This window comes from Aplidium turbinatum, chromosome 1 (genome assembly GCF_918807975.1).
Source record: "Aplidium turbinatum chromosome 1, kaAplTurb1.1, whole genome shotgun sequence".
Lineage (NCBI taxonomy): Eukaryota > Metazoa > Chordata > Ascidiacea > Aplousobranchia > Polyclinidae > Aplidium > Aplidium turbinatum.
The window spans coordinates 9,748,122-9,769,373 of record NC_137472.1 but is presented as its reverse complement, the minus strand read 5'-3'; the positions used below and the strand labels follow the sequence as shown (position 1 = coordinate 9,769,373).

At 35.7% G+C, this 21,252-nt stretch overlaps 1 protein-coding gene across 1 annotated transcript; it reads left to right on the top strand.

Annotated features, from left to right (window-relative positions):
* Positions 1-670: 670 nt before the first annotated feature.
* Positions 671-1,996, top strand: LOC145774382 (voltage-gated purine nucleotide uniporter SLC17A9-like). Its single transcript, XM_082585660.1, has one exon. The coding sequence runs from the start codon at positions 671-673 to the stop codon at positions 1,994-1,996; it is 1,326 nt and encodes a 441-aa protein (XP_082441786.1).
* Positions 1,997-21,252: the final 19,256 nt, after the last annotated feature.

The window sequence follows — 21,252 nt, the reverse complement described above, 5'->3', positions numbered from 1 at the left end:
GAACTAGCCGAATTGGACTAAACGATTTATAACAGACCCCTTGACGCAGGGCCAGTTACCGAGATTGACAGAGTGAAGTTTTTCGATTGTTGAAGTGTTGTTGCCGGGGAATTATTCCATTCACTAGGTGCGACTGAATGGAGAGCAGTCCTGAAATGCGTTGCTTAAGCGGACACCCCGAGAATCGAACCAGTGCCGCGTGATCTTGAGCCGGGCACATAGCCTAACCACTGAGATAACAGGCAGACAGTTATAGATTTAAAGTTTTTGTTTTTTGAAACAAACTGTTTAAAATAAATTGACTTCGCATTTGTGTGCTTTGTAGCCTCCTTATAGTAACTGGTATGTTTAAATAGCCTATAATATTTAACAAATCATTTTAAACTTACTTTAAAATTAATTAATTGTTGAAGCCATTGACAATGATATAGCCTATTTCTAGCAGTAGTTTTTACAAAAACATGTTCTATACCAGATCTATACATAATACTTTGCAAGAGTAGGTAGGCCATTCTGTCAGCTGTCTTTCAGCAATGACAACCAATAATTTATTGCACCATTGGTGGAGTTGTAGTTTTAAGTGTGATTTATTCAAAGCTTATTATCCATAAATGTAATATGATTTGTAAACATTTTTAGGTTCTTTTAACATTACATTTTGTTCATTGCTATGAAATTGTTTGATAATGATCATTTTGAGAGTCTCATTTCAAACACCAAACAAAAAGAAATATCAACTAGTCATTGGACTTTGCACGAAAGAAAGCGCTGGGTAGTTCTGCTTTTCATTGTGAGTGCCACTCTCTATGCTGCTCGTGTGGCAATGCCAGTGTGTGCTGCTGCAATGGCTAAAGAATTTCACTGGAATAAAGCTGAACTTGGAACAGCAATGGGTGCTTTTTTCTGGGGATATATAACAACTCAGATTTTAGGTGGTTATATGGCAGATAGAGTTGGAGGAGATAAGATTCTTTGTGTATCAGCTTTTATGTGGGGTTTAATTACCTTTTTAACCCCATTTGTTGCTCATGTAAAACTCCCATTTATAGGGCCTTTGGTTTTGTTGACACTTATCCGTGTAATATTGGGAGTTAGTCAAGGTGTCCACTATCCTTCCTTAATAAGCTTACTAGGTAAGAAAATTCCTGAGAAAGAAAGATCGTTTCCAAATGGTATAATTCTTTCAGCTGGTAGCTTTGGAATATTATTATGTGGAGGAATTGGATCCCTGATTCTAGAGCAACACAGTTGGGAGGTAGTTTTTTACTTTATTGGTGTCACTGCCTTCATTTGTGGATTTATTTTATTTTCTAACATTCGTAACTCTGCAAATCAATTGGTATCTTTGAAAAACCTTTTTCAATCACACAATCCATTGACGTCTTCAACTGACAAAGTTCCATGGCGTATCATACTTGCAAAGAAAGAAGTTTGGTCACTCATTTTTGTGCATGGTTGTATGAACAACTGCCATTTCATTTTTCTCTCTTGGTTACCTACATTTTTTCACGATTCTTTTCCTCACGAAAAAGGATGGATTTATAATACCATACCATGGGCGTTATCTGTACCATCCAGTGCATTTGCTGGATGGTTAAGTGATAAAATGATTAACGCACATTTTAGAGTCGGCTTTACGAGAAAATTAATGCAACTCATTGCTATGGGTGGTTCAGGGCTTCTTGCAGTGGCCTTACCTTATTGTTCACACTTTGTCATTGCACTTTGTTGTGTCAGCATTCTTATCTCTGTTATGACGTTTCATCATAGTGGAGTTCTCATTAATCCACAAGATATTGTCCCAAAGCATTCTGGATCTGTCTTTGGGATAATGAATGTTTCTGGAGCTTTTGCAGGCTTTGCTGGTGTTTACATATCTGGTCAAATATTAAATATTTTCAACAGTTGGGTCATGGTATTCATGTATGTGGCTGTTGTTAATGTTATTGGAGTTTCAGTATTCATCTTTTGGGGTTCTGGAATGCCAATTCTGTAGCAATGAAGTCTGTATATACATTTTTTATGAAATGTCATACACAGTACACTAAGTAATTTTTTATGCTTCATCATGCACCTTTCTAACTTATTTATTGTTATTCTTTTTCAGTTTTGACAGTTAAGTTTTAAGAGATGGATATGCTATTTTGAGTCTAAAACTGTTACATGTTGTTGCAAGTGATGTTTACTTTTATGTTTCCACTCGCCACACCTTGTGATAGATTAGCTCATTTTATATCAGAAGATCTTGCTATTGTTTTATATTAGACCCATTGTGAACTTTAATGTGCAGTTTAATTTAGGCAGTTTTTTAACAACATTTGCTTATGTAGGGTATTGCTTAGTATATATATGATATTATATAGAATTATTACTTTTCTTGGAGTTAGTACAATAATGCAAAATATCGCATACCGATCAATTACTCATTTTACGTTTGTTGTTTGCAATCACTTTTTGTTCAATAGACTTCATTTTGTCCAGAGATTTTTATTGATTTATAGCAGGGGTGGACAAACTTTTTATCTCGAGGGCCACATTCAGATCCTGAATTTGTTCGAGGGCCGCAGTATAGTAAAATTAAGAATATAAGCCAAAATGTCAAATCTAAAATAGTCAAAACACAATCTTTTATTTCTTTTTAAAGTGACGAAAGAAACGGAGATTCTATATACAGTACATGTATTACATAGGGTCTGCTACTATTCGGCGAGTCCAATTCGGCTAGTCCGATTCGGCGAGTGCCCTATTTGGCGAGAGCCCTTTTCGGCGAGTTCCCTATTCGACGATTTTTCGAAATTTTAAAAAAAATTATTGGGTACCGTAGCCTAATTATCACTGCCGCTTTTACATCGTTTTAACGTCGCTAAACGTTCAAATAACCCCCTAACCCTTACCCCCCTAATCCTTAACCCCCTAACTCCAACCCTAACCCTAACACGGCAATGATAATTAGGCTACGGTACCCGATAATTTAAAAAAAAATTCAAAAAATCGCAGAATAGGGAACTCGCTGAATCAGACTAGCCGAAACGGGCCATTCCGTATTACATAAAAGATATAAAAAAGGTTTGTCTCATGTATTTGAATACAACCCACATCAAGATAACACTTTGCCAGATGCACTTTTAGCGAATTAAACAGAATACACCTGTGAGCGAATTAACATAATCAGAAAAACTAAAACGAAAAAGAAAGTCTCATGATGCGACAGGCCGAAGTCAGAAATTTCGATTGTGACGTAACCGGCTGTTTTTTGACACTAATATTAGCCATCCATTCATGTAAGATGACAATGTGGCTGGGGAAACAAACTACGTACTACAATGCGATAAAAAGACTATAGTTTATCTTCATCAAGATGAAAGATACGAAGTAAAAGTTTAATTAAGTCATTGTAGTAATTAAAATTTTCAAGCAATTTTAGGATTATTTTATTGTAATTTTGCTTCAGGCTTTTGCGGGCCGCACAGAAAGTAGTCACGAACCGCATGCGGGCCGTAGTTTGCCCACCTCTGATTTATATGGCTTTCTCTATGCTGATTATCTAAACCAGTGGTTCTCAACCTTTTAACAGTGGGGGACCGACAAATTATTTAAAAAATGTTCGCAGACCGGCAACCAAAGATCGTAGTGAATAGAATGAATAGCCTATTTGTAATGTTTTATTAACCAAAGTTGTCGTTGCTTATCATATATGCAAGGTTTTAGCATATGATTTGTATTCAGGACAAAAATTGGAATAAAACGGCGATCAAATCAACTCAAACAGAAAAATCTCAAACCATTTGCATACGAAATCAATGTCAGTGGGAAATTTGCTACTGTTACGCTGCCAGTAGCCTATGTGAGGAAAACGAGATATCAAAGAAGTTTCTAAAACACGTAGCTCTGTTTCGGCATCCAGACGATTTCTTTGCTTGTTAAAGCCAGAGATGAAAAAGAATTGTCGTTTCTAAATAGCTAGTTGAAACAATTACCATCAAATCGTTTATTTTGGAAGTTAGGCACGAATTCGTTTGCAAGACATAACCAGAAGTGTGACAATGATGTTTTTCGAATCTGGACTGCAAAGTAGAAGCACAACATATTGTAATTCAATCAGACTTTCTTTTTCATGAAGATTAAGGTCGCATGTGTTGACATCATCGATGCATGGATTGTTTATCCAAAAGTTTCCATGTCGAGGATCTTCATGTTACCGTTCGCAAAATAATCGTCAAAATTGTTAGCCAACTCTTTCAAGTGTTGACTCACAATGCTCAGCACCTTTTTTTTACTTTTTTCACCACTCCATTTCAACAGCATTTTCCACAGCAAATCGGCTTGTCTTCATTCCATTCCGAAGCGCTATTTTCCGCATAGTCTTTGAAAAACAAGATCTTTGCTTTCTCAAACTCCGGTTCTGGCAAATTTCCATTGCAGGCCTGACTTTATCCCGGAACTTCAAATTTATCTAATTCCATATTTTCGTCTCCAACGACTTTGAAATTTTTCAAAATCAAGGACAAAATTCCCCATTTATTCCAAAAAAATTCCAAATTCCCCATTATGTATTTCTGTGTTTCAAAACTTTTTGAAAACTACACGCAATTTGTCACAAAAACATTATTAACGGCACAGAATTAGGTCATCAAAAATTTCACCTTTATTATCAAACAATTTTATGTGGAGATTGTCAGTTTTACAGCTGTGCACGAGTGCGATCACAATTTTACAATATGCTAATGACTCCACATTAAAATAAGCTTTGCAGAAAGTAACATCTTCTGCTGACCGGCAAAAAAATTACACGGACCGGCGGTTGAGAACCACTGATCTAAACTTTTCACTTGCCGTACGTGTGCAATATAATTTCATGAAAATCATGTTTAGAGTTGATGATACTCTCATCTTGTACATTAATTTTTGAGATGTTGTTCAAACAGAATAAAATGCAGTTATTTTTATATTTTTTAATTTTTTGTTTATTTAATATATAATAATCCAATTCAAAATCGTTGTATGGCTATTAAAGCTCTTTTGAGACAGGAATGTATCAACTACCTTTTTTGAAGGCATGGGCGTGTCTCCTTCAGTAAACACCGGTATACACATGCAATCCACTTTCTTCCTGTTAAATCAGGAAGTAGCCCACCATCTCGGAAAACTGTTAATGATACATAAACAGAAAAATTCTTAATGATGTTGATTGGATTGATTTTCGTTGCTTCTTCTTGCTGCTTATGCTTGATACACTCAGCAACATAACCTGAATATACATATCGTGTCCAAGGCATTTGGCAGTTCCACAACATTTGTACTTTGTGCCATTGCGAAGACTCGTTGCTTCTTGGATTGGCTATACTACCATACTCGTATTTGGATTTTTTTACTTATTCTAGCTGACATCACAATATGTTTTGAAATGAAAAAACTTTTCAAACTACAAAAAAGTAACATATTTGAAACAAAGAAAGATAAAATTTTGTAAATTTCAACTCCGTTAAGTTATAGTGCTCTCTGTGCTGTTAAAAATAAACCCAACGTTTAAATAATTTTTTTAAATATTAGCCTTTCAAGTTTTGCAAATACAGAATAGTAATACTGTATAAGTTGTAAAATACGCCCATATTTCATATGCCTTAGGAAATAGGAAACCCCCAAACACCAACAATTTTACACATTGACTGCCATATATTACATAAATAACTGCCATGTATAACTTGTACAGCACGTAGGATAACACCTCTTGTTAGTGTATTTTATTGTTCAGTGTATTTTATATGTTGGGCCACACGCATAAGGCATATAATATCATCGGCGCTTGACGTTATCACAACTAGGCCTACTGTATGAAATCTTCCTGCTAGCAGTTTTGAGACACCTATTCATGTTTAAAAGAGCGCTGACTTGTCTCCAGAAAAAATTCACTTTAATATTTCTTAATGCTGTCTGAAGTGTCATTGTTACGTTGCATGTACAATCACACCTTTGAGCAGACAATTGTCGGAATGGCCCGTTTCGGCGAGTCCGATTCGACGAGTCCGATTCGACTAGTCCGATTCGGCGAGTTCCCTATTCGGCGAGAGCCTTTTTCGGCGAGTGCCCTATTCGGCGAGTTTTTGAAATTTTTAAAAGGAAATTATCGGGTACCGTAGCCTAATTACAATTGCCGTTTTTACATAGTTTTAACGTCGCTAAACGTTGAAATCGTGCAGAAAGAAATAAAAATAAAATGTTTGAACTATTACATTAAAATTCGTCATGTCAGTTCAGTTGTTTTTATTTTTGACCATCATATCAAAAACAATACACGTCGACATAGCAAAGGTGTAGAAAAAGGTAGAAGCGACAAAACGCGAACGTTAAAACGTGCTTGTGACCGAAGTAAGTTATTGAGTTGAAAGAAATTTGGCACGGTCGCAACACCTTCAGAAAAATTTAAGATATGAAGGGAAAATAAAACAAAGAAAATGTTACAAAAAAAATCATGCTTATGTGTATAAGTTAGTACTTTTGAATACCAGTTAAAATGATTAGTTTGGATCAACAAATGAGAACCCATTGTAGTAACAGAATGAAAAGGCTAACCAAATGTGTGGCCTATCGTTTTAACGTCGCTAAACGTTGAAATCCTGTAGAAAAGAGAACTTTGCTGACTAGGATACGTTGAAACTGAAAAACATTCACAGAAGCCCTACGATACGTTGCATTTTTAAGATAATGTATTCAGACGTTGAATCAATGTACAAATGAAATGTTATGCTAAATGGGTTCTTGGAACAATTCGAAGGGCGTCTGTGAATGTTTCTCAGCTTCAACGTATCCTAGTCAGCAAAGTTCTCTTTTCTACACGATTTCAACATTTAGCGACGTTAAAACGATGTAAAAACGGACATTTTTGCTGGTTGGGATAACTGGGCTACGGTACCCGATAATTTCTTTTAAATCCAAGCTGTAGGCCACACATTTGTTGATCCAAACTAATCATTTTAACTATTCAAAAGTGCTAACTTACAGACATATATAAACATGATTTAATTTATTTTTTTTTGTAACATTTTCTTTGTTTTATTTTCCCTTCATATCTTAAATTTTTCTGAAGGTGTTGCGACCGTGCCAAATTTCTTTCCATAGGCGCCGACTTTTCAAAAAACCTTGGGGGGCGAGAAAGGTGATAACGTCATAACCATAGCGCTATTTACTCAATTAAAATAGTCTTTGATTAAGCTTAGTGTCGTGTTTATATTAACAAATAGGTCGCAAACCGAATTTATTAGAAGCGCTGCTTGAAAGGATTAGTTTTACGCACGCAGTACGTCTAGTCGTAAAAATTTTGATATTGTTAGCTCATAATTGGAACTGTTGGAAAACAAGCCGATTCATTTCCTTTTCGTGCGAGTGAACAACAACGATCAAGACAGTGAAGTTATCGAAAAAAAAACGCAAAAAATCAAGATCTCAAGCAGAGTGAAAACCCGGTATCAGTTTTATTAACCTCGTTTCGCTAATTACTTACTGTCAAAGCGTTGACAACGGCGAAGTGTTTTCTCTTCTGTTTTTTATCGAAAGTCTTTATAGTCTTTTATTGAATACAGTAGGCTATACTCGAGTAAAGGTCGAGATGTTCGCAAGTGATTTTCACCTCAAAAAGACAAGTTCAACTAACACGGGACAAGCTGTTGTCTCCAGCTCAGCAATTTTCAAAATGAACGCACTAAAAATCATTGTCGACGTAGATTACGGATTGTGAAATCGCGTCGGCTTAAGTGAAAGTTTTGAATACGTTTATTTGCAGTGATTCAAACTTAATTTTCAAATTCAATGATTTCTTGTCAATTCTAAACTTTATGCACTTGTTGAGCAATATGCAAAGCTCACGAGACAAAACAGAAAGAGGAGACCATTTTTTTATTTTTGCGTGTAGGATATAATCGTTCTTATTATTACGTAACATTCCATGATCGTTAAAGTCGATGTCAAACCTTAGCGACCGCATAAAACAATGATGTCAGGTTAGCTAGGTGATAATAGCGGTAAGAGACGTCGTTAATGCAGGCAATATCTGCGACCAAGATCATTAAACACCTTTTCTTTTTTCGGTTTTCAATTTAATTCTCACACATTGCAAAAACAATGCGTTCTGTTGAAGCATAATTGATCTCACAGCGGGAAGACCTCGTTGAAAATAGCGCGTCTAATTTAGCTGGTTTACTTAATATTGCAGTGAATAGTTACGTGACTATTCCAGCAGTACTCTACCATCTACTTTGAAATTTCCATACCGTATGAGATAGCCATGCGAGCTGCTGTTTTGCGGGCAAGAGCAACGTAGGCTTTTCTTGCTTTCGGCATTCTTTAAGTCCGTTTAAATTATCTAAATCTCCTTCGTGAAGTGTTTTATATTTGAAACACCACTTGTCATCACCATTTTTGTTGCCCCTCAACCATAAATTTACGGGGGGCGCCGGCCCCCCCTGAAGTCGGCGCGTATGTTTCTTTCAACTCAATAACTTACTTCGGTCACAAGCACGTTTTAACGTTCGCGTTTTGTCGCTTCTACCTTTTTTACACCTTTGCTATGTTGACGTGTATTGTTTTTCATATGATGGTCAGAAATAAAAACAACTGAACTGACATGACGAATTTTAATTTAATAGTTCAAACATTTTATTTTTATTCCTTTCTGCACAATTTCAACGTTTAGCGACGTTAAAACTATGTAAAAACGGCAATTATAATTAGGCTACGGTACCCGATAATTTCCTTTCAAAAATTTAAAAAACTCGCCGAATAGGGCACTCGCCGAAAAAGGCTCTCGCCGAATAGGGAACTCGCCGAATCGGACTAGTCGAATCGGACTCGCCGAATAGTAGCAGACCCGACAATTGTATGCTTGCTCCTTGCGGCTCATCTTTCTTGCTCTCTGTGTTTTAAAATTATTTTTTTCGCACCTTGCCTTTCCACCACATCATGTGATCTGTTCAAGACCTTTTGATGCAGTTAACTTTGATTCTCGTACAGCCTATTATATCGTTGAGTTTGAGCTAGTCAGAAGTACTGTGCAGTTTTTGTTTTTTCATGTTTATAGATTTAGTAAATCATTGTATTTTATTCAAATGTAGTTAGATTGTATGTATGTTATTCTTGAAGAGGACATCTTGTGATGTCGAAACGTTCGATATTTAATTTGTTGCGTAGTTTTGTCTTTCTATAATGTAATAAACTTGAATATGTTCAACTTGATAACGTTGCTCGGCTTCGTATGCCTATGGTTCAACCAAGACAAACTCTCTACCGAAGCTCTATAATTATTTTGTTTAGCTCTCACAGTACATGTGTTTGTTTGCTCAAAAAAGACTGTGCGAGATCATAACTTGCGTAGATTGTAGAAGTTGTCTACATACAGTGTTCGTCCTTCATACGGTAGCTCTGAAAGACTTTCACAGACCCTCCTTGCAATTCCAACTTCACGTTGTCCTTGCGTTGCATCTTTTCCAGTTGCATGGAATATGTTTATTCCTAAGAAAAACATAGCTTGAAGAACTTCATGCCGTATTTGTGAACTTTATTCGGAATGTATATGCTGTTTTAATAATACTTTAATAGTTTTAATAATGAATGTACTGTTAATACGACCATATCTAGCTTTTTACGTTTGCAAGTAGGACGGGCCTTTTTCAATCCAAGAACTTTCATTATTTGTGTTATTAACTGATGAAACAATAGGCTTGAAAGCATGCCAGAGTTGTTTTCAAATGTTATTTATCATACTTCTATACTATAGAAAGTAGTTTTGCTAAATGTGCGAAAGTTGTTTGCTTTATTACACATATTTTGTTTTTACTATGTGTTTGTGTCAGATATTAGACTGGGTTAACGGCATAGCAAAAAAGCAAAGTTTCCTCTACAAACAATCAAATTGGCCCATGATGCAAGAGAATGATGGCAAAAATTGTTGAGCTGACTTACACATAAGTAAACAAGTGAAAAAAACAGTTCTCACTTGTCCCGCCCCTCCCCGATAGCTCAATTGGTTAGCGCGTCACTTCTGGAACGAAGAAACTTCAAAATCAACAGCGGCGCTGGTTCGACTCTCGGGGTGTGCGCTTGAGCAACGCACGTTAAGGACTGCTTTCCATTCAGCGGCATCTAATGGATGGAATAATTCCTCAGCAATAAGACTTCAACAATCGGAAACTTCACTCTGTCAATCTCGGTGACCGGGCCTGCGTCAGTGATTCAAAGCCTCTACAAGTATGCGAAACTGCCAGGATTAAGCTCTGCAAGAAGCTTTCCCAGTCCGAGGATAAAAGATTCAATCAATCAATCAATCAATCATTAGTGTGTTAACAGTTACTTTAAACCGTGCACCTGATTCACAGGTGGTTTGTCCTGGATTTGATTTGATCATTTCGTTGGTGCGTGCATATTTTTATGTATAGACAATAAATGCTATAAATATTACAAAAGCTGCTCAATGCCAAGCAGAGCAAATTGCGTCAAATATAGTTATTACTTTCTAAAACCTCTACAGCCTGTTTCACCCTAAAATGGGGATCATCAGAAAGTCCTTATTCAAATAGAATTCTATTTGAATAAGAACTTTCTGATAATTCTCCCTTTTAGGGTTAAACAGGCTTTTTATGTATGTATATGTGTAGAAGGGAAAGAACTTTTAAAGAACAGCCGCTGACCAGATAGTGAAGTCTGTTTGTTTTGCATTAATTTAACGTCCACCGATGTTAATTCAATGCAAAAAAGACGAATTTTGTTTGTGGTGGTAGGCTACTGTTGTGTTGGTTTAAAAATTTTCCAGTTTGTAAAGTAATAGCAGTTTTTCCAATTTTTACATTTGTGAATACTATGCAGTAGATTGCAGTACATTACTTATCGTTAAATCGTGTAGGGCAACGTTACTGTTGTGTGTTTGGAAATCCTCGCTTTTTTAATAAAACTGCAAAGCCTGATTTCTTGCAATGTGTTTTATGCCTTCTTTTCTATCGGTGGCAATGAGCTTTACAGTGAATCATGACCATTCATTTTCACTTTGCATCGACATGTGTGCTGCTGATAGCTATTTTAGTTGAGTTTTGAATCTAGAACTTGTGGTTTTTCGGAGCTGCTGTGCAAATTTTCGCCATGGTCAAAATGCTATCACGTCATAGATGCACACAGACGTACAAAAGAACCCTCTGGTCAACGTTACTTGTGATGCATTGATGCAGTTTTCAAACACTTCTCTAATGAAAACAATCGATGAGATAACGTGCAACAGCAAAATAATAAGCTACTCATGAAACAATATTTTGAGTTCAAGATGTAAAGGTATGTCAAGATGCTTTCTGAGATACCCAATAGCGTTTCGGATCCCTGAAATCCTCCCTGGTGCAAAAGCTCCTCCTGGGTTTCCTGCCAATTATACCCGTGAGATTGTGCGAAAGCATTCTGCAAACACATTTTAAATATGAAATTTTCTTCAATATATCAGGTTAATTACTGATGGTAAAACGAAACTTGTTTTTACTTTCATTAAACTGACTGACAAAGCCTCTCATGGGTTATTCATGGCAGTTTCTGGTATTAGCTTTGAACCACTGACGCAGGCGCGGTTTGCGAGATTGGCAAAGTGAAGTTTCCAGTTGTCGTAAAGTTATTATTGTGAGTTATTCCACCCACTAGGTGCCGCTAAATAGAGAGCAGTTCTTGATAGGCGTTACTCAAGCGCACACCCCGAGAGACAGACAACCCGAGTTGTTTCGAGCCATGAGGCCATGAACACGAAACGATAAACCTCTGAGAATAAAGAAAAGCTCAAAAACAAGTGGTGTTTCTTTCGTTTTCGAGCCGGCTGAATTGGTTTCTGGTGTAAAAGTAGGCCTACTTCTGTCAACATTACTACAAAAGTGCAGCAGTAAAGAAGTAGCAAGAAAAGCTTGAGCGGTGGCTTGGCATGTCGCCTCACACTTTATCCTTAGAAAGTTAGTTTCTTTGTCTTTTCCATCTATTTGGAGGGGGCCTAACACCGAGATGCGTTGTTATGTGCAAAGTAGTCGGAGTAGGCTAGCGGACGATTTTTATATTTTAATGGTGAAGCACTGTTCGGTTTGTTTTTATTTCAGACCACCATAAGTTATCAAAAAACACCTAAGCTTAAATATTTTACAAATAAATCGTAGCAACAACAAATCATACCTTAACTTGACTCTGTAATGTTGCTAACATCATCTAAGCAAAATTTGTTTAGCCTAAAGATTAAAGGTCATTAATTACGGTACAGTATGTATTTTTTGATATTTTTAGAAATAAAAGCGAAGTAGGCTAACTCTTTCTCCGTTAGAGGCAGCACCTTAATACGTTTTGCATTTGCGAACAATGCTTTTAGATAGAGTCTTTGTCACATTTTCTTTAGATGAGGAGAAAACGATTTGTGAATTACCGTACATTTTAGGATGACCTGGTGTTGTTGATGTATTTTACGTAAGTCGACTCTCTCTGAACAGGTGGTGAAGAATCATTTGTCTTTTCCACATTTTTGAGTCTTTGTCACATTTTCTTTAGATGAGGAGAAAACGATTTGTGAATTACCGTACATTTTAGGATGACCTGGTGTTGTTGATGTATTTTACGTAAGTCGACTCTCTCTGAACAGGTGGTGAAGGTCTTGGTTCGGCGTTCGAAAGGCCGCTGGTTCGACACCGCTCAAGAGCATGCGGATGTGTCTTTGGCAAGACACTTAAAGATTTGCCTAAAGGTGGACACGAAGATTGGCTTCCCGTCCACGTGATTTAACCTTCAACTATCGGACTTAAGATTAGATACGACAAAAATAATGAGTTAGTTTATTAAGATGAAAGAATAAATGTAGGCCTATGCCTACGCCTACTCAGCAGGCCTACCATTGGCAGGCTACTCAAACCACTTGTTTCGCATGAACTTATTTTGTTTTCTAATTTTTAATATCCAATTATAGAATAGGCCTAATCAATGATTTGTTAAAATAGTAAATAGAATTAAGTGAAAAACTCTGAACAGGATATGTCATTATAAAACTGTGCATTTTACGCTTCAAATAGGTTAGCTAGGTATTCACGATGTTCATTGTCTCAATTAATTAAATGATAAAGTCAAGAATTTTAAAAGAGCTTGCAAAATGTGGTTTTTGTTCATTTATACGCCAACAAGACCTAAATAATTAATAACCTGGTAACATAGATAGTAGGCTACCCTATGATCCTATCTACTAAGCTGCATCACACGATTTTGTTCGTTGTCTGTTAGCAAATCTTTACAACAAAAATAAAGAAGCTGAGATAGTTTGTCAGAAACTAACTTTAATTTTAATAATTTTGTACATCTGCGTTGTGGAGATTATTGATGATTGTTATTGGTTGATTGGTACAAAAAAATTTGACCTAACTGATAGGCCTATGTTGAAGAGGAAGTTTCAGTCAAAGCCAGCTAGAGCCCTTAATTTTTATAGACCTAATGTGTAGCTGCTATTACATTGGTAGTTATTACATGCTCTGTAGTTTTATCTGAACCTTTGTAAGTCTAGTTGCAGTTCTTGACAACGAAAACTATAACTAGGCCCATCTCAGTGGTTCGAATCTTAACAAGTAGCCTACCGTAGGCTAATCAGAATTAAGCGTCAGAAAAAACTTGATCAGTCCTTGGAAAAAGATTTCCGCAATCGATCAAACCATGGCCACCTAGAGATACGGCCTGATTTGTCACATTTTGCAAAAATTTCCAGGTTTTTCTAACTTTGGGCAAACGTTTAAATAAATTTTTCTAAAAATTAGATTTTTACGCTTTCTTTATTCTTTTCCCCAGATGACATAATAGGTTTTAACATCCTCACATGTTGAAAAACAAAGACAATTTGATTTCGAATATTTTAGTCAGACTGTTAATTTTCAATAACAGTCTGATTTTGCGTTTTTCAACTCACTTTTTCTCATTTGCTACTGCTTTCCCAAGGCAACAAAAAAGTTTTATGTCATTAGGAAACCGCAAAAAGTAAAAACATCTCAAAAAATGTCAGTCAAGCACTAGCAGTAGCTGTAATCAAAATCTGCAAAATGTGACAAATCAGGCCGCATCTCCAGGTGGCCATGATCAAACCTAATATTTGTTTTGACAAAAAACAAAATTGTTAACCTAGCATATAATATATAGCAAGTAGTATACCGTATTTAGTATCGGGGGTCGTTCAGCTATCTGGCAGTAAAGCTACAAATTCGCATTTTAGACACTGAATGACAACTCTTTCCATGACATCAATCAATGAAGTTTGTGTTAGTATAGCATCAAGTATAGTAGAGCAACTTGTACAAAAACAAAGCTATATAGCCTAATGTTTAGTTATACTGAAAGAGAAAAAAATATATAAACACAAAAATTGATACAGCTGGAAGTTTCGCATAGGCTTCTTGTAGATACTTCGTACAGCCACAGAGTTCCCAATGTTGTTTTTGAATTTATTTCACCCACTAGATGCCGCTAACTGGGGAGTAATTCTTGAAATGCGTTGCTCAAGCGCACACTCTGAGAACCGAACCAGTACCGCTTGATTTTACTGTTTCTTCGTTCATAAAGTCAACGCTTAACCAACAGAGCCACTGTTGTGAACCTCAAGGCAAATTCGAAACAGACACAAGAAAATGAAAGTGTGTAATCAATGGATTAGCTATGTTTATCACTGAGAGATTTAAAAAGTGGCAAAGCTTAAAAGTAATTACGTTGTATCAATACTGGATTACGTAAGATTGCAAATTAGATGAAATTTAAATATAACGTGAGAATATGATTTAACTTAATTTAATTTCACTCTCGCTGATAGAGAGAAGTCATCACAAGCAAGAGTAGTACAAGTCAGGCATGGCAGTGAGAAGAAATTACTTCTGTTCAATACAATAATCGATACATTGTGACGTTGTTGAGTGAAAAGTTAGATGGTTTGAAAAGTTAAATACACCACATTACCCGGTCAGCAAATCAGTCGCTTTTACATTGATTCAATGTCCGCAGACGTTGAATCAATGTAAAAATTACTGGTTTGCTGTTTTGGTATAGATATTGCTAAAACAGCGCAACGGTGGTTTCTCCTAAAATGTGAAAAAATAGCGAAGTCTTTTGTGTTGCGTAAGTTCTTACTTATCTTACATGAGAAGATGTTTTTCAATGAAGTGGAATCCAGCCTGCTTCTATCTAATTTTGCTTGCTTTGAACAACGAAGCCGACATCTACTGTCAAGTTTTTTTCATTTTGAAAAATAAAAAAATCCAAAAATAACTATGTGCTAAAGATTTCATCGTAACCTGCATTTCATCTTTTGTTGGTGTGTTGGTAATCGTCATAGCTCAATCGTGATTGTCGGGTGCAATATTGTTACAAAAACTATTAATGATTCATAATGCTCAATTGCTCATTTGTCATGTCCAAGTTCGTCATGTATTTGCTTGTGCTTTTTCAGATTTCTGAAGAAACCGCCTTTACGGTGGCAAAAGTGTTATCAATAAATTAGATTATACCAATTTCTGAACTTAACTGATTTGTATTAGATACTATTGTATTTATCATTATTAGTATTACTTAAGAAAATTTGAGAGTAAAACACAATTATCCTTCTTACTTTTATCTTGCCAAGATAGAGGGGATCGAACAGCCAACTTTTGAACAGTTGCATACATGCTTTCACATTTGAACCTAATAGAAGCGAGTTTCGGATGAAAAAGATTTAAATAATTGCATCAAGTACGTCTTCAAGAGTGCACATTTTAAATTGGAGTAAGTGGTTAGCATATCGTTATGACACGTTTACAAAAATCTATATATGTTTCATTATGACGAAATGCTACGTATTACTTCGTAAAGACATAATTGGCCGTGTAATTGCGACCTCCCGCGACGGAAAGACCAATGACTCTTGTCATTTTTTCCAAGTTGCCGATTTGTGCTTTAATCCTATCAGAAGGTGAAATTATCCTCTTAGCTCTACATCACCCCTCTAGGCAAAGGAAAACAATTTGCTTTGCCACTTTTTGTAACTTTAGAATCTAACAATAGTTGGATTTTTCCTCGGGCGAGCCGCGGTTGTGTTTGCGATATTCTATCAATGCTAGCCAAGCTATAGGCAATTTGTTACTTTATATTTTACTTGAAGATTATGACATGGTTTGCAAGCATTTAAGCTACAGAGTTGGAACGCCCACAGCTAGTTACAGTTCAGTCAGTGATAGTCGTGAAGGCAAGAATGTTTCAATTCTTGCAAAGATATAGACAAGCGCATTTGGGCAACGGCAGAGACAGGACTACACAAGAACAAAAGTTTGATATTTTTTCATGACTAAATAACACAATAGTCGTGAAACGTCAAAGTTATCACTTTGCCAGAAAACTTAGAGATTGTGATTAAAAATTTTACTGCAGATAGAGTGCAGGGCAAATGTACAATTCCACGCAACAATATCAGATTGTTGCTCAGTTTTATATGTCATGGGTTGACAAAATGAATTCTCTACCAAAGTTCTATCATATGCAGTTAATACCTATAAAAAGTAAACTTAATACAAAAACATTCAGGTTACTGTGGGCAGCTACAAAGCAGGGCTAGATGGAATCATACAGTGAACCCAAGAAAGGTTAGCAGATTCTCAATGTCGGCCTTTCAAGGATCAACTTATTTTGTTTTATGTTGCGAATGAAAAACTAAACATACAAAAAAAGAAGAGATATATTGTTTTTTTATTTAGTCACGGCAAAGCAAAAATTATTTACAATGTCCACAGGAAAGCAACACTTTTAATCTGGAGAGGTTTTATTAAAGTTTGACTTGCATGTAGTTCACTGCAACTCAAGTTATATGAGTAGCCCGAGTAAAAAGTTGTAGAAAGCATACGCTATGTCTATGTTGCAGTAGTATGTCTACCAATGGAAATACATAGGACACTAAAAAGGGTATTGTAATTAATGTTGGCTACATATGTTTGCATGAACAACTTTTTACTTCCCTGTTACTTACTTGATAAGGCTGGCCGTACAGTAAACGTTGCTCATATTAAGCCTGTTTGTATACTATTGGTCAGCTTATCCCAGTATTTATTGCCACTTGTAGTCTGCACATTACGTTTCATAGAAAGCTAAAAATGCTTTAATACCTTGACTGTTCAGTTGGTTTACGTTGTAAACATGTAAGTTGAAGTTTTTGTTACATAAATTTTTGGGTTTGATTTGTAGAGTTGATGAGATCTAAACTTGCTACGTATCTGTTGGGATCGTGAATAACACATTGGGAATGAAGAGGACACTCTCTTACTGAGATTTCATTCTGGATTAACAAATTATTCGATTGTCATTTTTTTAGCTCTAACTTACAACTTCTTTGTAAATTCAATTTAATTTCGTTGTAGGCCTATTTATTGCTTTATATTTTCTAGATTGATGGTTTTGCATGGCTATGAAGTAGATTTTTTGTGAAGTTTTTCTAGGTCAATATTGGTTAATGGCAATTGTAGCTCCTGCATGCACGTGATAGATTAACTCAACCGTGTCTGACATTCATTGATACCATATTTCTTTTGTCTTACTCAGAAATGTCAAGTTACTTGATCCGTTGAGATGTCAAAGGACACTACACTTAAAAATTACGTGGTAGGAAAGAAAAAAAAATCTCAAAACCAGAGTAAAAATGTTTGAATCCAAACTAGGTCGATTATACTTTGATTTCAAATAAATTTGATTTTGAAGTCTCACATTGAGCCAAAGACACTTGTACTCACTTTGAAATGGAATAAAATGTTGGATGAAAGTCTTCCAACCAAGGTTCAAACTTGGTTTGGAAAAGTGAAGGTCTTCTATTCTATTACATTCTTTTATGTGATGAACGTCTTCCAACATGTTTCAAGAACGTAACGTACTCTAGTCGTGAGACCTGATCCTGAAGCCTTAAACCAGTCCAACACTTGCAAGTGGTTGCCTCTTTTCACTAATACATAATGACATGCATGAAATTGGACAAGACGATTGACTTTTTAGCTTTCGTGTCCACCTAAAGTGGACCTTCTACCACCGGACATATTCGTGGATGCGACTGAAAATAGACTTTGTTCCTCACAATAGTAAATTACAAACATCAACCTATGAATAAACCACCAATAAAATCAGTTATGTTTTGTCACTGATATATTTTGTTTAGAAAAAACTTTCGTTGCTGTAAAGCCGGTTTATTTAGTTACTTCTTCAAATTAATTAAACTTGTTTTTCTATTTGAGTAAAATACTATGGAAGTTCCCTTTGTACTCACACACGCACGTACCTACAGTATATCTGTTTCTAGAAGTAGCTGACTTCTAATGGCGAAGAAAACTAATATTCAGTTTTTCGTTGCTGTCGAGCCTATCCTATAGTTACAAAACAATGTAGCGATTGTGTATTGACAGGTTGACTCTGTGATGCATGAATCTCTGTACTATGATGTTACTAGTTTATACCACTATCTTTAATTGTGAGTTAACAATTTGTATTGATATGTTTACAACAATTTCGCTTATCTTGGTGAAACGGAAGCGATTTTTGGTTTTAAAAATTAAAAAAATTGGAGTAAATATGTTTAGCTCAAATTTGATATATTTTCTCCGTTGTTGCGTTGTCAACGATGAGCAAGACCCGAAGCGCGTTTGTGATGAAACAAAAGCGAGTCTCTCAAGTTGATTTGTTTACAGATAAAGCCATAGATTGTGGCAAGTGTGGCTTATGATTCTTTTTGAATTGTAAGAAGAACGCTTTGAAGTTTGTAACAATCTCAACATTGCTGGTGGCACTGTTGTTATAAGATGGCTAACAAGCAAACGGTCACCACTCTTACCCCACTAACATAACAGGAACTGTGAGCTTTGCCAAGCACTTTACATTACCAGAGTTCAAATGAGAAATCTTATGTTGAATCTGACATTATTATTGTACCAAAAAGTACCTTTTCAAATTTGCAAAAGCTGATTTCAGCTTATTTACATTAAGTTTTTGGATTTAAAAGTGATATTCGCGATAACGCAAAAATAAGACTGTATTTTGAAACAATAAAAGACGACTTTTTCATATAAAATAAATACGGTTTCAGTAACAAACTTTAAGTGACAGAAATTTACGAAACAATTAAAAAAATGTTTGATGGGCCATAAGTGAAGAGGTCCAGATTTTGGAATCTATTTTTGATAATGAGATCGAACAAATATTTTAAACAGTTTTCTTTATTCTGTTTCTGATTGGTGCCAAACTTGCGTACACAAAGTTTTTGCTTCTCATCTTGTCTCCTAAGGCAATCACAATATGGTTTTGTAGCGGTTAAATTTATTGTCATATCATTCATTCAAATTAGATTAAGAAACGTACTAAACTTTATTTTGCTGTGTTCATTCTTCTGTCAAAGAATTGCTGACGAATGCACAGAGATTGCAATGTGGTTGCTGTAGAAAGTGGCTTGATTGTATCATAATTTTAATGTATTCTCATATGTTTGTTGCAACAAAAATTTTGTTCAGAAATATGCGTTTAGTAACACAATTATTGTTTGTTTTTCGGCAGCCGATTGTAGCAAGAATTGACAGCGATAGACACCGTGTTTCGCCCATGAGGCTGGGCTCGTCAGTATCGCACCACTAATTCTTGCCAAAAAGGTATTCGACCCCCGTTTTTACCTGTCAGTTTAAGTCTTATGTTCTTCACAGTTGTTGTTTATTTGAAAAAAACAATACAACAATTATTTTGTTAAACAATTAACAAAAATAATTAGTTTTAACAAAAGGCAATCAAAATTTATTATTGGGTTTTGATAGAGTCACTTGTTGTAGTGAAAATTTTACCATACTCGAGACGATATTGGTTCGGCAAAGGTGAAGATTTTGATTCAGCAAAAAAATGAAGTACAAGAAAATCAAGGAAATACAAACATAAATCAAATTCTTTGAAATAGTCTTGACTTTAGTGTTACTCTTGGCCTAATCTTGTTTTTGCTCTTCACGTTTAATTGCAAGTATGTAGGCTAAGCCACCGTGTCCAAGATTGACAGTGTAGATTTATGCTACTAAAATTGTACCACATCAGCCATGTTACCTTCAATGTAAGAATAAGGCAAATCAGTTATTTTAAATACTTTTGTTGCAAACTTTTCATCATATTTGAAACAGTGCATTTCTTTCCTTCTTGCATACATCGTCACTAATTACAGTATCATAATAGCTTCTGTGACAGACTCGCGTGCATAATTAGCGGTTGATGCAAAGTCGCTGTTTGATGAAGATAATAAATGGTTTCCGTCTCTCTGTGGAATGAAATGAATTTCAGACGTCGGCGAATATCCAAACATCAGATAATGGTGGAGAATAACCGCCGAGTTCATGATAAAACTTTAACTAAGCAAAAAAATTTGCAAAAACTTAATTTCAGCAGTTTTTATCTGTTTCTGAGAAGCAACTTGGTCTAAAGAAAATAACTTAGAAACGTATAATTATTTTAGACTACCTTCGTCACCTTTTCTTTTGTTGATGCTGAAATCGTGATGCTTAATTTTCTGCTTTTTGCCAGCTACAGAAAATAAACGATTGAACTAAAATCAAACATGCTTTTTGTAATACGGTGGTAGCCTACACGGTGGTAGCCTACATAATTGTTCCATTTTGTTAATTTTCAAACGCTCAAATTGTGAGAACGCTCGCGTTTCAACTAGCAACTAAGGATGCCCTTGCAAGCAAGTGAAGCTTAGTGGTTCAACTGTTTGCAATCATCATCTATCAAAACATCTTGCAATCAAAGTACAATCAAAGATGCGATTTACTTTCATACTCAGCTGGCTAACGAGCGGTTTGCTTTTCCCGGGTTTTTAGTTGATGCTTTTCGTTGTAATGTAGCGGTGTTGGAATTTTCCCTGCATTACCTAGGTTGGACAAAGTGCCAATAAATAGTTTCGGTGGACAGAAAGGTCACATCTTCCCAAGAGTCTGATGTAACAAAAACTAAATAAATGATAACAGACCTGCAAAAATAGGCTACTCATAATTTATTTTTTTTGTAATATTAATTAGTCGTGATGTTAAACTCAAACATAAAACAAAAATGAGTGCACGTATCACGCTAAGTAGAATAAACTCTTTACATTTTTTTTTATCTAGTGTCTGAAAACAAAAACATAATTTTTTGTGAAAGTGACGACAAGTGCACAATGTGTGCCGTATGTTTCTGAGCACGGCGCTCTGTTCCTCAAGCATTCTGCTCAAT

Excerpts from the sequence above, each read along its gene's own strand:
- LOC145774382 (XM_082585660.1), top strand. The coding sequence starts at position 671 with ATGAAATTGTTTGATAATGATCATTTTGAGAGTCTCATTTCAAACACC.